Source organism: Esox lucius, chromosome 19 (assembly GCF_011004845.1).
Source record: "Esox lucius isolate fEsoLuc1 chromosome 19, fEsoLuc1.pri, whole genome shotgun sequence".
NCBI classification, from domain to species: domain Eukaryota; kingdom Metazoa; phylum Chordata; class Actinopteri; order Esociformes; family Esocidae; genus Esox; species Esox lucius.
Window position 1 is genome coordinate 29,417,564 of NC_047587.1, and position 17,306 is coordinate 29,434,869.

At 42.9% G+C, this 17,306-nt stretch overlaps 1 protein-coding gene across 4 annotated transcripts in view; it reads left to right on the plus strand.

Moving 5' to 3' along the window:
• The window catches only part of ntrk3a (neurotrophic tyrosine kinase, receptor, type 3a), a 189,580-nt gene extending 182,034 nt beyond the window's left edge, over nucleotides 1-7,546 (plus strand). For all 4 annotated transcript variants that reach the window (XM_010884004.5, XM_010884005.5, XM_010884006.5 and 1 more), the window contains 2 exons: nucleotides 305-463; nucleotides 3,186-7,546. In XM_010884004.5, coding sequence (XP_010882306.1) covers nucleotides 305-463; nucleotides 3,186-3,371 — 345 coding nt within the window. In that variant the 3' untranslated portion in view covers nucleotides 3,372-7,546. The remainder of the gene's footprint in view (nucleotides 1-304; nucleotides 464-3,185) is intronic.
• The last annotated feature ends 9,760 nt before the right edge of the window (nucleotides 7,547-17,306 follow it).

The window sequence follows — 17,306 nt, forward strand, 5'->3', positions numbered from 1 at the left end:
TCCAATATTTTATTAGAAAAAGTTTCAAATAAATGAATGAATAAATACGTTTAAGATACTAGAAACACCACCTGGAAATGTTTAACGTGTGTCTGCCTGCATGCATTTTCGGTGTATTTACAGTATCTTGTATTTTATTTTATATGTTTGTGCCTTTTTATGTTTTCAGTAGTTTAACCTCCAAATCCCTTTGAGTATATGTCCATATCGCTGTATACTGACATCAGTTCTTTGTTTTTCCCCACTCTGCCTTTGTATTCTCTCTCTCTCTTTCTCTCTCTCTCTCTCTGTCTCTCCCTGACAGGTGGGAGGTCACACTATGCTGCCCATCCGCTGGATGCCCCCTGAGAGCATCATGTATAGGAAGTTCACCACAGAGAGTGATGTGTGGAGTTTTGGTGTCATCCTCTGGGAGATATTCACCTACGGGAAGCAGCCATGGTTTCAATTGGCCAACAACGAGGTACTTTGGCTTCCTGGAATTGAAGGACTCGATTCCACATGCCATCATGTCATCTGGATTCACCACAACTAACTAGCACCATAACCCGGGAACTGGAAACACTTTCAGTCCGCATGCATGCGAGAGCCGTTGCCTCGGCCAGGATTACCATCCAGTACATTCACACTTGCAGTAACTACAGCAGGGGAGAACTGTGATTCATAGTTCTCTTACTAATCCTTAGAATGGTGCAGTGTAACAGAGGCTAATTGGCCTATTCTTAGAGTGGCCTTTGGGCTCAATATTGGACCAGAAGAGAAATCAATTAAGAGTTAAAGTAGGACGACAAGAGAGCAGGCCTCTATATATAACAAAATTATATTAGTGGGAGCTGAGAGTGTTGAAATCAAATCACTCCCAGACTTAACTTCCTCTTATATGCAAACACACACATCTTATAGCAACCATAAATCACATGAAAGAGAAGGGATGCCACGTAGCTGTTCCTCTATCTACAGTACATGGCAGTAATGTGTGGTCTCTGTGCTGGATAACTTTTCTTCAACCATAAAGGCATCACATTAACTGAAAAGTAATATTCAAATTTACTGTACTGCAGCAACTTCCGGGAAAATTGGGTTCCAATAGAGAATAGGACAACAAACCAATTCCACAATATTCAGGGGAAACGTGGTCGTTTAAATGTCAGATCCACAATGCCTAGGGCGTATATCATTTGACAGGGCCGTTTTCTATCAAACTAACATTTTTACTCAGCAATTTACTTTGAGACCTGAAAATCATTATTGTAAATCAATTCAGAGGCCAAATATAAGCACAGAGACACGAAGGTCTCCCAATGCTAAAGTATTTTGGAAATGTGAAATTCTGTACTCTGAAATACTGTTAATGTTACAGAGCTGGGCTGGGCTAAAGTGACACTGATTGAGCAGTCGCCTGTAGAAAGAGCTCTTAGCCTTTGTGCTGCAGCTGTGCATACATTGCATCACTCTGACAGACTCAGCTTCGCTGTGCTCCTGAAATAGAAACAGACGGCACAACCAAGTTTAAGCATTCAACTCACATGGAGTTGATTTGTTCAACCCAACCATCAAGTTGTCCTGATTTTAGCCGCCCAGGGCTCAGAATGCTACAACAGTATGTTAAACAATAAACACACCTGTTAGCCAATCAAAATGAGCAGCAGCGCAATATAACTTGACAAAACTGCATATTCATGACAAAACTGTGACAGGTGTCGCTCACTAGCATGGCCATCCCAGGTTCGTCCCAGTTTTTCACTACACAGAGCGGATGTATTTTAATGCGTGATGCAAACAATAAGCGGCCACCAATGGGTGATTGGCCACTTGTTGAGTCTGAGCGGAACGGGGCAGGCACTCAATAGTACCTGTCTGTTTGCATGTGTTTACTGCGTCACGTCTTTAATAGTACATGTCTGTTTGCATGTGTTTACTGTGTCACGTCTTCAATAGTACCTGTCTGTTTGCATGTTTACTGCGTCACGTCTTCAATAGTACTTGTCTGTTTGCATGTGTTTACTGCGTCACATCTTCAATAGTACCTGTCTGTTTGCATGTGTTTACTGCGTCACGTCTTCAATAGTACCTGTGTCTGTTTGCATGTGTTTACTGCGTCACGTCTTCAATAGTACCTGTCTGTTTGCATGTGTTTACTGCGTCACGTCTTCAATAGTACCTGTCTGTTTGCATATGTTTACTGCGTCACGTCTTCAATAGTAGCTGTGTCTGTTTGCATGTGTTTACTGCGTCACGTCTTCAATAGTACCTGTCTGTTTGCATGTGTTTACTGTGTCACGTCTTCAATAGTACCTGTCTGTTTGCATGTTTACTGCGTCACGTCTTCAATAGTACTTGTCAGTTTGCATGTGTTTACTGCGTCACATCTTCAATAGTACCTGTCTGTTTGCATGTGTTTACTGCGTCACGTCTTCTATAGTACCTGCGTCTGTTTGCATGTGTTTACTGCGTCACGTCTTCAATAGTACCTGTGTCTGTTTGCATGTGTTTACTGCGTCACGTCTTCAATAGTACCTGTCTGTTTGCATGTGTTTACTGCGTCACGTCTTCAATAGTAGCTGTGTCTGTTTGCATGTGTTTACTGTGTCACGTCTTCAATAGTACCTGTCTGTTTGCATGTGTTTACTGCGTCACATCTTCAATAGTACCTGTCTGTTTGCATGTGTTTACTGCATCACGTCTTCAATAGTACCTGTCTGTTTGCATGTTTACTGCGTCACATCTTCAATAGTACTTGTGTCTGTTTGCATGTGTTTACTGTGTCACGTCTTCTATAGTACCTGCGTCTGTTTGCATGTGTTTACTGCGTCACGTCTTCAATAGTACCTGTCTGTTTGCATGTTTACTGCGTCACGTCTTCAATAGTACCTGTCTGTTTGCATGTTTACTGCGTCACGTCTTCTATAGTACCTGCGTCTGTTTGCATGTGTTTACTGCGTCACGTCTTCAACAGTACCTGTCTGTTTGCATGTTTACTGTGTCACGTCTTCCTTTGAAACTTGCTCGGTGACCTTGACATTGGACACACATAATTACCACCGCACAAATATGGTGTTGCCATAGCCTAAGGGTGCTAACAAAGGTGATTAAGCGAAAACATAATTATGCCTGTAAATGCCTCATTATGTGCTTGACAAACACTACCAGGCTCAAAGGCGTTCTCTCTTTCTCTGTTGCCCCAGGTCATCGAGTGTATTACCCAAGGACGCGTTCTGGAGAGGCCACGGGTTTGTCCCAAGGAGGTGTATGACATAATGTTGGGCTGCTGGCAGAGGGAGCCCCAACAGAGGCTGAACATCAAGGACATCCAGAAAATCCTCTATGCCTTGGGCAAAGCCACACCGGTCTACCTGGACATCCTGGGCTAGTGCACGTTGGGTTTTGTCTGTCTGTCTGTTTCTCTGTCTGTCTCTACCCAACAGATGAAGAAAAACCCAGGAATAACCCAAACAACGAGTACCTTATTGCTCCACTGTCAAACACCTACAGAATGGGGATGGACTTAAGTGCCTGCTACTCCTTTCGATACACTGGATAACGGTCTTTAAAAAAAGCACTTTTACATTTTGTTTACCTGCATTTAAAAATGTACAGTTGCTGTACACAATGAAGAGGACATTCTTTCTTTTTTTCGTAAAGACAGCCTACATAAAGTATCCCAAAAACAATAAGAAAACATGAAAAAAAAAAAGACAGAAAATACACAGAAAAGCTAAGAAAAAATAAACAAAAAACCCTGGAAGTTTTGTTTGCTTTTGGTATTCTGACAGCCTGACAGAAGATCAAACTCCCCAGGTGATTTTATTTTTCATTTTATAAATATATATATTATATATATTTTTAATTTATTTTTATTTTCAATGTGTGGATATCTGCCATGTTTCGTGCTTTGGGTACAGTATGTCACTTGTTGGAAATGACTGCTTGTTATTGGCAAGTCAGACAATTGGCAGAGACTTTGAAGAAAGGCTACTGCACTCCGATTGGCTGAATTTATTCTCTGACTCGTCTTCAAAAAAGTGGCAAAACCACTTTTCAGTGAGACATGGAACTCATAGGAAAGAGAGAACCACCAATCAACACAGACATCTTAATTTAAAATTGAATGTATATACTGTAAATTTCTATGTCACAAAAATATGTTAACTTATTTCATTTCCTATTTCTTTAGTTTCTTGGTGTGTTGTTATGGTGAGTGAATCCTATAGATATTTTGATAATCTTTTTTGGGGGGAGTACTGTTTCGTTCACATGGTCATAGACAGTATGTTTTTTCTGTTGGTTTTAATGAATTTCATCTACTTTATTTAGTGTCATATAATTTGGACATATGATGACAATATGACTTAAGGGTCAGCATGTAAGTAATCGTGATATAAGGTTGACACATGAAGAGGATGTACAATGTCAGTAATCATGATACATAGTTGACACATGAAGAGGTTGTACAGTGTCAGTAATCATGATGTAAGGTTGACACATGAGGAGGTTGTACAGTGTCAATAATCATGATGTAAGGTTGACACATGAAGAGGATGTACCATGTCAGTAATCATGATGTAAGGTTGACACATGAGGAGGTTGTACAGTGTCAGTAATCATGATGGAAGGTTGACACATGAAGAGGATGTACAGTGTCAATAATTATGATATGAGGTTGACACATGAAGAGGATGTACAGTGTCAGTAATTATGATATGAGGTTGACACATGAAGATGTTGTACAGTGTCAGTAATCTTGATGGAAGGTTGACACATGAAGAGGATGTACAATGTCAATAATTATGATATGAGGTTGACACATGAAGATGTTGTACCATGTCAGTAATCATGATGTAAGGTTGACACATGAAGAGGTTGTACAATGTTAGTAATCATGATACATAGTTGACTCATGAAGAGGTTGTAAAGTGTCAGTAATCATGATGTAAGGTTGACACATGAAGAGGATGTACCATGTCAGTAATCATGATACATAGTTGACACATGAAGAGGTTGTACAGGTGTCAGTAATCATGATGTAAGGTTGACACATGAAGAGGATGTACCATGTCAGTAATCATCATGTAAGTTTGACACATGAAGAGGATGTACAATGTCAGTAATCATGATGTAAGGTTGACACATGAAAAGGATGTACAGTGTCAGTAATTATGATGGAAGATTGACACATGAAGAGGATGTACCATGTCAGTATTCATGATACATAGTTGACACAAAGAGGTACTCTGTCAGTAGAGAAATTATGAGGTTGTAAGGTGTCAGTAGAATAATCATGATGTGAGGTGACTATGTCTGAGCAGGACGCGTACAGTACGCTACCATATAAGTAATTATATAGATCTTACACAAAGCCCACATAACCATTCTTCTCATTCAAGCTCACTGTTCTGTTCTTTCAGTGTAATCTAGACATAGATTCTTTCTCCGACCATATTCTGCATCATGTACATCTGTTTCATGTAGCCAGAGCAAAGAGCTAAAGCTATGGTATTGCATTATTAGCTGTCAGTGGCTATGTCCTGAAAAGTACATTTATATGGTATTGTAGTATACTTCATCTTGTTTTCTGGGTTGTGAAGAAGGATATTCAACTGCCTTCAAATAGTCATGACCCTGACATTTTAATTCCTACAGTTTATACAGTACATTAGGCAAAGCACTACTAGACACTATACATTCATGCAGTATAACAGCAGTACCTGCTTCTCATTTTCCATACTATGTATACTTCCCTTCAAGATAAAGCATTATGTAATGCAGGCTTGAGAAATATATATTTTTTTCTATCAGTGTGTGCAAGGTTCCATTAAGCAAACAATCCTTTATCTTTCCCAGCTGTCCCAATGTTAAACCATAGCAAACTTGGCAAAGCACAGTGACGTGAATTATTCATTAAGTATTAGTGATGGAGCACTCTGTAGCTGTTGGGGCTGTTTGGAACATTACGCTGTGATGACAAACACCGGGGCTGTGGGAGAATGTGCTCTCTCTCTCCGTCTTCTGTCCCTCCTCTTTCTCCCTTTCTTTCTTTCTCTCTCGCTTGCTCCTTCCGCCCTCCCCCTGCTTCTGCTGAGTAATGTGAATCATTCAAGGTTGTGTTTAGTCTCAATATCACACCAATGATAAATACAGAATTATTCAATGCTGAGCCAAACTGGCACCTTGTTTTGCCTATCTGCATTTTTTTTTTTTAATAAGGTGATATATTATTATGTGATCAATTTCATATTAACGTTTATGTACAGAATAATTTGCCTACTTCAACAAAAATGTATTTTAAAAGCTTCAATATGAATTATCTGGTCAAACTTACAAATATTGTACTTTTCTTTCAAATTAAAAGTTCCTTCATGTTAGAATGGCAAGATACTCAAAGTTTTCTCATCTTTTTAACAGGAAGTTTTCCATCTTCTTCCTACCCATCACAACATTTCAAAATAACATTTTTCACCTTCAATCTCGGAATTCACATCCGAAAACCCTCGGAGGTGCCTTTGTTGAAGGACGACTGGAACAGGTGTTGGTCTGGTCTTCTGGTTTATTCCCTATCGTTGTATTTCAAGAGATCCAGTCATTCTCTCTGTATCAGCAAGTAGAGAGGATTGCAGAAGCTTTCCAAGACAGTGGTTTGACTCTGGCGTGGTTATTTGTGATAAGAAGCCTCTTCCTGTAATATTCGTGGCTGGCAATGATGCCTGCTGCTGCCGGCTGTCTCCATTCAATGACTTTCCAATTCAGCTAGCTGCATGCGCCCTGAGCCCCTGTGTACAGTAATAGAGGAGATATCTCCTGGTAGTGTATCTCAGCTCTGTGCCCCTCCTGCCTACCACTGTGGCTCGAGCTGTAAACAAGGCTGCCCTCGTTCTCTCCTGACACCTCCATGGATGAGAGCACAAATCCAGCCTCGGCTCACACTTTATGGGCTGTTTATAATTTTAAGAAAAGGAAAAAAAACATTAGGGTGGCTTATGAGATTTTGCACATCATCCGCAGTTCACAGAGAGTCCATTCATGCTGAATTAGATCCTAATTGGAAGGAAACACAAATGTCACTTCACAGGTTGTTGCCCAAGCTAAGCTCTTAAAGGAACCAACAGACCCAGCGGCCCCTTTTATCAAAAGTCGGGACCCAAACACGGGATTGAAAAGTATAGTAAACTTTTGAGGGAAGGAACTGTTAGCCACTGGTAGGCGAAACATTTTGACAGGAAATCACACGGCAATGGTTTTCTATAATTCGCTTGAAATGGTCCCATTAGCTATTACATAATGAATCACTGAGATATGTTCACATTCACATCACCCTCACTTTGCGGTGTGCCTGTTTGACTTGTGCAGCATGTATCCCGGGGAAGGCGTCCCCCGTGGATTGTAGAGGCGTCGGGACATCAGGGCTCCTGTCACTGTATCCTCAGGATGACTCCCGTCATTAGGTGTGTGACCGTGACTGAAAGGACGCCGCCAGAGTCAAGCATGTTACACTCCATTTACCTCGAAGCTGATCAATGCTCAATGACCCGCGGACAGAGTCCGCTTTAGCACTGAGGGTGGCGGTGGGTGGGCGGGTGGTGGTGGTGGTTGGGGGGGGGGGCTTTCGGGGGTGATTGAAGGGAGAGCGGGGCGGAAACACAACGTGTCTTCATCCGAAGTGTGTTTATTATTTATCCGGCAGAGACATGGAACAGGAATTGGCTGTTTCTAAGACAATACTAGAGATGGCTCGGAATGGCTTGGGATTGAATGGCGTCGTCTAGAGAGAGTGACAGCGACAGGAAGGGATGACGGCCAAGCAGCTCCAAAGGTTGCAGCTCACTCTAACGAGTTCACCCCGCAGACATGGGGGGGGAGGGGGAGGGGGGGGGGTGGGGGGGATTACCAATGAAATGAGGTCCCGGCCCAAGCTTTGAGATATCCCTTAAATATGATGGCCTGGATGCGGTTAATCCCCCTGAGGTCAGCATGGATAGGGAGGTGGGCAGAACGGCACTACATTGGTGCAATGAAGGTCATATGCTACTGTGGCATGTTTCCGCACAGGGACGTAGCTCTGTCTGTTGGCCAGAGAGCTGAACCGAGCGGAGCGTAGTACAGAGCAGGCACGCTGGCTGGTGTCCTGGTATAGTTGGTGCAGTGAAGAGGCCGACGATTGATGAGGGGTTTAAGACCTTAATCATGATGGGGAGGAGCGAGGAGGGAGGCAGGAAAGCGGAACATTGCAGTTGAAATGAGCTCTCTTTGAGCACTTCATAACCCAAAGGCCTGTGGAGCTTTTACACGCACACACACACACACACACCGCCTGCTTGAGGACTCTATGTCTGCCCTTGACCATACACACCGCTGGATCTTGAAGTTTACACCAAACCACTGTCTAAGATACTTCATTGTTGCCAGCTTATCAAGTTTTGCCGCTACTTTCATCATTTTCTAAGGACAGTAATGTTACTGAATTATGGACATGATGAATATCTGGTTTTAGATGGAGTTTGCATATATGCTGGCGTTGCAGAACAGCTATCTTAGAAACAACAGGTAGTTATCCCCTCTCGTTCCCTAAATAATGAATCATTTTTGACCTACCTTCAAAGCATTTAATTAAAAATTCCTTATCTGATTTTAGAAACGCTTCTCTTTAGTTTAGAGACTAGAAACTAGTTGCAGCTATCACTCTTATCTAGTAGACTTTATTAAACAATGCCAGCTCAGAAGAGATGTTTTGAAGAACCGTTAAAGGTACATTTTGTGATGGCATCAGAAGTCGGCTCTATAAGCTGGATAATATATATCTTGGCTGTTTGTGGCGTTTCTGTGGACCTAGACTGTTGAAACAAATATGAACAAATAACAATTGATCTGACTGTCGCCCTAGACACAGCACACCATACACGTCATGACAAAACTGAAGAAAACAGAAGATCTCTCAGAACCTTAAAAAAGAAAGAAGTGGAGTGTAAAATGAATAGAAAATGAGAAAAACCTGCCATGTACAGTCATGCATACACCCACAAAAATGGCAAGCCCTACTCCATTTCCTGGAGGGATGGATGAAATTGACTGCGGCATTAAGACTTCAGATGGGATGTCACCCAGGAGCAATCTCCTGCGCTGTCAGCAAGCTTTGACATCTAGATTAACCTTGGTGCTGGGAGTTTTCTGATAGAGTCTCATTGGAATGCAAAAAGCATCTCCAGCCCTCCAATCCAAGGCTCTTACTCCACTCGCCTCGCATCCCCCTGTACTCTGCCCTTTCCTTCAGTGTGCGTGTGTGCGCACGCTTGTGTGTGTGTGTGTGTGTGTACATACCTCTCTGGAAGATCTGAGGGTTGTTTGTGCTTACTGAGTGGGAGGGGATGTGGGAGTGCTGGAACGGAAGCACTGAACAAACGCTGATCCAGCCCACCTCTCCTCCCTGCCTGCCTGGTTGTCCGCTCCACTGGGAAGGGGTGGACCACAGGGCCAGTGGAGATAGCTGTGTGTAGGGCTCTGTCTGTTGGCTGCTTTCTCTCTCTCCCTCCCTCTCTCTCTCTCTCTCTCTCTCTCTCTCTCTTCTGTTGACTACAGGGCCAATAGTTTATCTGTTTTTTTCCACCGGAGAGAGGACATGAAACTATTCCAACGTTGAGAGAGTACACAAAGCTATTCCACCAGAGGGAGCGGATGTAAAACTATTCCACCACAAAGAGGGGATGTAAATGTATTCCACCACAGAGAGGGGATGTAAATGTATTCCACCACAGAGAGGGGATGTAAATGTATTCCACCACAGAGAGGGGATGTAAATGTATTCCACCACAGAGAGGGGATGTAATTTATTCCACCACAGAGAGGGGATGTAAATGTATTCCACCACAGAGAGGGGATGTAAATGTATTCCACCACAGAGAGGGGATGTAAATGTATTCCACCACAGAGAGGGGATGTAAATGTATTCCACCACAGAGAGGGGATGTAAATGTATTCCACCGCAAAGAGGGTATGTAAATGTATTCCACCACAGAGAGGGGATGTAAATGTATTCCACCACAGAGAGCGAATATAAAACTATTCCACCACAGAGAGGGGATGTAAATGTATTCCACCACAGAGAGGGGATGTAAATGTATTCCACTACAGAGAGGGGATGTAAATGTATTCCACCACAGAGAGGGGATGTAAATGTATTCCACTACAGAGAGGGGATATAAAACTATTCACCCACAGAGAGAGGATGTAAATGTATTCCACCACAAAGAGCGAATATAAAACTATTCCACCACAGAGAGGGGATGTAAATGTATTCCACCACAGAGAGGGGATGTAAATGTATTCCACCACAGAGAGGGGATGTAAATGTATTCCACTACAGAGAGGGGATGTAAATGTATTCCACCACAGAGAGGGGATGTAAATGTATTCCACTACAGAGAGGGGATATAAAACTATTCACCCACAGAGAGAGGATGTATATGTATTCCACCACAAAGAGCAAATATAAAACTATTCCACCACAGAGAGGGGATGTAAATGTATTCCACCACAGAGAGGGGATGTAAAATGATTCCACCACAGAGAGGGAATATAAAACTATTCACCCACAGAGAGAGGATGTAAAACTATTCACCCACAGAGAGGGGATGTAAAACTATTCTCCCACAGAGAGGGGATGTAAAACTATTCTCCCACAGAGAGGGGATGTAAAACTATTCTCCCACAGAGAGGGGATGTAAAACTATTCCACCACAGAGAGGGGATATAAAACTATTCTCCCACAGAGAGGGGAGGTAAAGCTATTCCACCACAAGGTGGATGTGAAGATGTTCCAACACAGAGAGAAATCATCTCATCGAGAGAGAGTATGTGAAGTTATTCCTTCTAGAAAAAGAATGTAAACATATTCTAGCACCCCATACGGAAATGTAATATATGGCAAAATATGAATGTAACTTGTGTCTCACATGAGCATTCATGTTGTACACATATATTTGGTTTGATCAACACATGTACATATATGGTAAAATATACAAGAATTTGACATTTTATATATGTCGGATTGAAATATGTAATAAAAATAAATGATCTTGTATATTAAATATATGTTAAGTCTTATAATGTAAATGGCCATATACTAGATATCCATATGGGACGCAACGTCAGGGAGAACAGCATGAGGTATCTTAAAACCTTCCCTGTGTCTTTGGTCTATCAATCCTCTTCCTCTGTTTAGATAGCTTTATGTTTTCAGCATGATCACATCCAGGAGCGTCTCTATTTAAATGGTCCTCACCTTTAATTGGTTTGCTTAACAGTCGGCCTGACACTAAGCGCTGCGCGGAGGATTTTGTAAATGCAACACCTACTATGAGACACGTCTGGTAATTTCAAAAATAGAAGTGTGTCAATTGATCGGCTGTAACAGTGGAAATCAAAGACTAAGCTAACCCTGCATCGTCTTCTAGAGTTCAGCCACCACAAAAAAGTCTAGTTTGTTTTTGAGAACCATGTGGCTATGTCTGCTATTATCCTCGGTGTCTGTAGTCCCTGACTGGTACTGTGTATTGTACACCCGCTGTATTGAGAGAGGATATTGTTGGGGATGTTAAGCATGGCAGAGCGTGTCTGACCTTGTTTACTTAACCTGAAGAACTAAGTGGCTTCCTGCTGTAACCTGGTAACACTGGGGTGATCCTTAAACTAACTCACCTCACCCTTTTTTTAAACAAACCACAAATTATGTTTCTTGTTACGCCCCCCCCCCCAAAAAAAAAAAAAGAAATGAAGAAAATCTCATGAACATGATCTGTTCAATAAATTGCAGCAAAATAACAAACAGTTCCAAGTCATACAAAATGTTCATATTTTATAGCACCCTCAGTGTTTCCAGATGATTTGAACGCTATGAAATGAGATTTTGTTCAAGTGCGAAGGGTTGATGGAGTCAGCTATTTAGCATAAGGCGGAAGTCCAGTAGTAGTGATTCTCCACGTTAGCATCTGTGCTGACGAGATAGTGGGCGTTTCTCCTCAGAGGCAACACCTGCCCTGACACCAAGCAGACACGCCGGATAAGAAGCGGCGCTACAAAAAAGACATAGCAGGGCCAACAGAGGAGAGACAGAGGGAGATTCTGACTCATTCAGATCATACGCCATTAGCCTCAGTGCATGCATGACATTTGGAAACCTAACTCTCTCTTTCATGAGCGTTCACCTCACCTTCTCCTCATTCATTCACATCCATGCATTTTCTGCAGTGCCGAATTCCATGTGATTTTACAGGGAAAAGAAAAGGCTGCGGGCAAAGGTTGATATACCGGTACTGCAGGGCATCAGTTTCCCGGCATATATTATGTGGACATTCATGTTACCTGAGAAACGGCACTCCTCTGAAACGTAGACAAAAGCAAGTGTGCGTATTCAGCACATAATCTAACCCCCCCCCCCCCCCCCCCCCCCCCGGCCAGAAACTGTGACCTCACCTTGGTCCCGACGATACGAACAATTTGTAAAGGCAGAAAGAACGTAGCGAAGCTCAGCCTTTCCCCATTTCGCTCCTGCATGCACACAGCGCATCCTGAAACACAACGAAACACCTCCCTATCTGTCGTGCAGTCCAAGACCTGTCAGTCACAAAGGATCCCCGCAAAGCCCAGAGCGTGCATGACTGGTGCTCGTTGGTTCGAAGCTAAGCTGAACACGTCTGAGAGGTTGATAGCACTGGGACGTGTCACCTCACAGACGTGCCAGCCGATACCCCCATGCCCCCTGCCCGGTCATGTGTGGTGCCAGTCTCAGTGCCACCCCGTCTGAAACGTGTTAACCTGTAGAGTTACAGGAGAGCAGTGGCTGGCAGGCAGGAAAGGACAGTTCAATCCAACGCAGAGAGATGTGACAGGACTCCCAGGTTGCCGTAGACAATGTGATAAATCACACTTCAGATGAATGTTGGTGGGAGCTGCATATAGAACGGGAGGCACCGGTTAGTTATAGGAATATGCAGTGTTGACCGTATTCTTTGTTCTGCCGATGCAATCACTCAGGTAACCGAATTGTGTTACGATTACAGTGTTGGTCATGCTATTGTGATGAGGTCACAATGCTCAACCCAATGAAACAAACTTGAGCAGATGAATAGTGCAAAGGAGCAAACTATTCAAACAGAAAATGAAAAGTATACGTAACCATGCAGTATGGTTTATACACTGCTACTCGCTGATACCTTTTTCCATAGCTTCAGGAGCTTTTGTTTCTCATCCATTTTAAAATGATTTATATTATGGTGCAATATTTATATGTCTGAAGCAGTTGTACATTGCCATAGCTGTATTTGAGTGTTGTGTGACTATTTCTCTACCTGGGATTAACTAAAGAGCTGTGACTGGAGGAATTGAGTCAAGGGTTTATGGAAATGTTGCTCTATCTCTGTGTGATGACTACTTTTCATTTCCATCAAGCTATGTGCGGTTTAAATAATAACTTTGTGAACGCCCTTTGGCATTATATGTAATGCATTTTCCACTTGAGAAGTCTTAGGTGAGTACTGGTTGCATTTTTCTTTCATATCTCTCCATCTCTCTGTGTCCAACCCTTGTTATGGTGAAAAAAGGACAAGGTATGGATTGAACTGACTGTTCCTCTATTTGTATATCATCTTCAATCGGCTGTGTTTGGTTTACTTATCCATTTATCAATTTAAGACAAATGTAATTAGGATGCATACAACATGATTTATGTAGACCTATTCTATAAATAAAACAAAAAGTTTTTTTTGTCTGCCACATGTTGTGTTGAATATGATACAAAAGCCAGAGACATCATGTTATTTCATGTGCTAATTAATGTTTTCACATGTTTCACATATGTTGAGTCAAACAGGTTTTTGATTAAGTGTGACTCTGTAAATGTGCCAAAATAACGTACAAACCATCATGACCACTCTTATTATCTGTTGATGTCCAGGCAAGTCCCCTTTCCTAGTCGACCAGTCATCTGGCCACTATTAGTCTGACCTTGAGGGGAATCATTTGGTGCTGTACAGCCCAGTGGGCCAGGGCATGATATAGCCTCAGCTGTCATCACACTCATATATCCCCATATATCCCCTGACTTGGAAATCACTTTCCCTCCTCTGTTGGTTCTGGCTGGGCGTCTCCAGGGCTGGCTCCCAAACTGTCTTCTCTCCCCACTTCTCCACCAGCAGCACAGTGATAACATCTTCAACCCAAACCCCGGCAGATACGCCAAGTTGGTACCAGCCTGCCAGTCTGCCAGCCTCAGCCACACACACACACACACGCATACACACTGCTCTCCCCCCTTAGTTCCGACATCAGTGTGTTGTTCCAGTATTTGTCCTGAAAGTCTGCTCTACTATATACACATTGCTGTGAGGGCACTGGATTTGACAACCTTATTTGACTCTATGAGCAGCAATTTGGCACCTTTACAAAAATCTATTTCATTCAGGCAGCGTTTTGATTACTCACTTCTCTGGCAGAGGTTCTGTGTAGACACTCGTCTGATATGCACAGCCCTGTTCAATGACAATCAGCAAATGGTCTCCAGGACTACTGCCCAGCCCTACTGTCATTAACATAGAAAGTCCCTAGTTCTCTCTTTCCCTGTCCGACTGTCCATGTCTTCTCTTCTGTCCTACTCTCCCGGATGATGGTCTGACGGATAGCTGTCAATCTATTTCTGAAGAGGTCCTCCTGCCGGCGGGTGCCACCGACCCAGGGGCAATGCAGAAAACAGTGTCTTAATGGGGTTTCATTTTCCTGCCGGTAGACGTGCCCGTGTCTGTAATTAAGACAGTGTGAGATGGTGTTAAGGGAAGAGCGTGACGTGACTCTTACGCTCCCTGCCAGCCGATTCCAAATTAGATAATGTCAACCTGTCAGTCCTGTGTGATGACCTAGCCTTTTCAACTCGTCTCCCTTATTAATAGAAAGACTTTCTCATTATCAGAGAGCGGCGTCGGGGCACGTGCCTTGGCAGGACAATGTAGCTACCTGTTTCTAAAAGCACGGTTTTAACACACCGCAATATTTGTATTACTGGTGTTAACATCTGTGCTCAGTTGAAACGTAAAGGATGACGCCTTTGAAGAGTTGCTCCTTTAAGGTGAGTATGCCTCAGTGTGTGTGAATAGACTATTCCTCTTGGCTTTATTTTGCCTCCAAAGAGGTCAGCCACCACTCCAGGCACCACATAAATGAGTCTGGGGGATGTGAGAACATTCAACATAATGAGGACAACAAATAGCCCCGGACATTCTGACTGAACTACCCACCCCTGTGACACCATCTCACCAGGCCTGTGAAAACCCCCTGCTCTCAAACGTCTCTCCCAGCTCTTGAACGGTGGGCATTTGCGCGAGAGAAATATTTTATGGGGGAGACGTGTCGCAAAAAAAACGGTTGGACTCAGAAATGCACGGACTGAACTGGGCGACTGATGAATAATGCAGTTGAACGAAATGACTGGTCTTTGAGAGGCCCTGCAACGATAAGTGATTGTGACCTCCCTATAGTCAGCTCTGCCTGATCACTGCAGGATCTTTTGAGGGGCACGGGGATGCTTCCTCACATGGTGATAATACGCTGTTTTTAATGGAGTGTTTTCGGCGGATTGTACAGCGTTAACTCCGTCTTCAATGATGCAGCTCAGAAGGTGATCCGTGTTTGGTTTCGCTCCATTGTGTGAAGAGTACAGTACGAGGAAGTTAGCATTCCTTTCATCTGCAGACACCCAACTTGTAGGCGGCACAGCCGACATCAAAGCCTCTAATTAACAGAACAGTGACAGCTGTTTTAGAGGTAAAGAGGCTATTTTTCTCTGATTAAATAATATATCGAGGTGGCTGGGCTGTTCCTAGCGCTCTGTGCGGAGCAACCGTCTCTGTATAATTTATTAAAGATGCATAACCTGAGGTCCCATTAACATTTCACAACGTGAGTTATTTTCACCTCTCTTTAATGTTCTTTTTAATGCCGAGCCGCCATGGCGCCACCGTGGAGCAGGTGCTGCCAGACCCTCCCTGGGCTAGCACATCTGCCACCTGAGATGGGCTAGACCGAAGCTCACGCACGTGTCACTCTGCAAACCCTTCATTATACCGAATGCTAAGAAGAAAATGAGCTGGACATCCTCAAAGGAGGTTGTTTCAAGGTCCCTTGCTTATGGCATGCGTTTGCCGGGCTCCTAGGCTCTGCAGTAATTCCTGCATGAATGTCAAGAGTTAAGACAGCGACGGGAGCCTCCATTGGGAGACATAAAGAATGTGTACCCATGAAATTGTGTGTTTGTTCTTGATGGCCTCCTAATGTGTCATAAACCACACCCAATACTGTTCTCTAAGTGAGGCTTACAAACCTCTTGTTTTCCCTGGGTTCCTTATGTTATATCCTCATGGCTTCTTCCCTCAGACAGAGAAAGACTGAGGGAGGGGGAGTGTGGAGACTCCTGAGAGGGGTTTTCTGGGTACTCTGTAAGGAGTCAGAGGTGTCTGGGTAAGTCTGATCAATACTAGCTGAACCAGTTTTTGTACAAAAAAGACAATCCATTAAAACTCTCATGCTTTAGGTAGGTTCCCTCTTCAATTGCAAAACTAAAGCAAAGATGTTCCTACTATGTTATGTAGGGTTTACAGAAACATAGAGGAACGAACACGGATTAAGCCTGGTCTAATTCTAAATCTCCAACTGGTCCAGTGGATATAAAAAATCTACACACCCCTGTGAATATACCATGTTTTTGTGACGTAAAAGAATGAGACAAAGATAAATCATGTCAGAACTTTTTCCACTTTTAATGTGACCTATAATTTGAACAATTCAATTGAAAAACAAACTGAAATCTTCGAGGGGGAAAAATGAACCTTACAATAAACTGTGTTATAGTGTGCACAGCCTCTTATAACTGGGGATGTGGCTGTGTACAGAATTAACCAATCACATTCAAACTCATGTTAAATAGAAGCCATTACACACCTGCCATCATTTAAAGTGACTCTGATTTATCACAAATAAAGTTCAGCTGTTCTATTAGGATTTTCCTGACATTTTCTTTGTTGCATCTCAGAGCAAAAGCCATGGTCCACAGAGCTTCCAAAGCATCAGAGTGATCTCATTGTTGAAAGATATCACTCAGGAGAAGGGTGCACATTTTTTTCCAAAGCATTAGATATACCATGGAACACAGTGAAGACAGTCATCGTTAAGTGGAGAAAATATGGCACAACAGAGACATTACCAAGAACTGGACATCCCTCCAAAATTGATGAAAAGACGAGAAGACAACTGGCCAGGGAGGCTTCCAAGAGCCC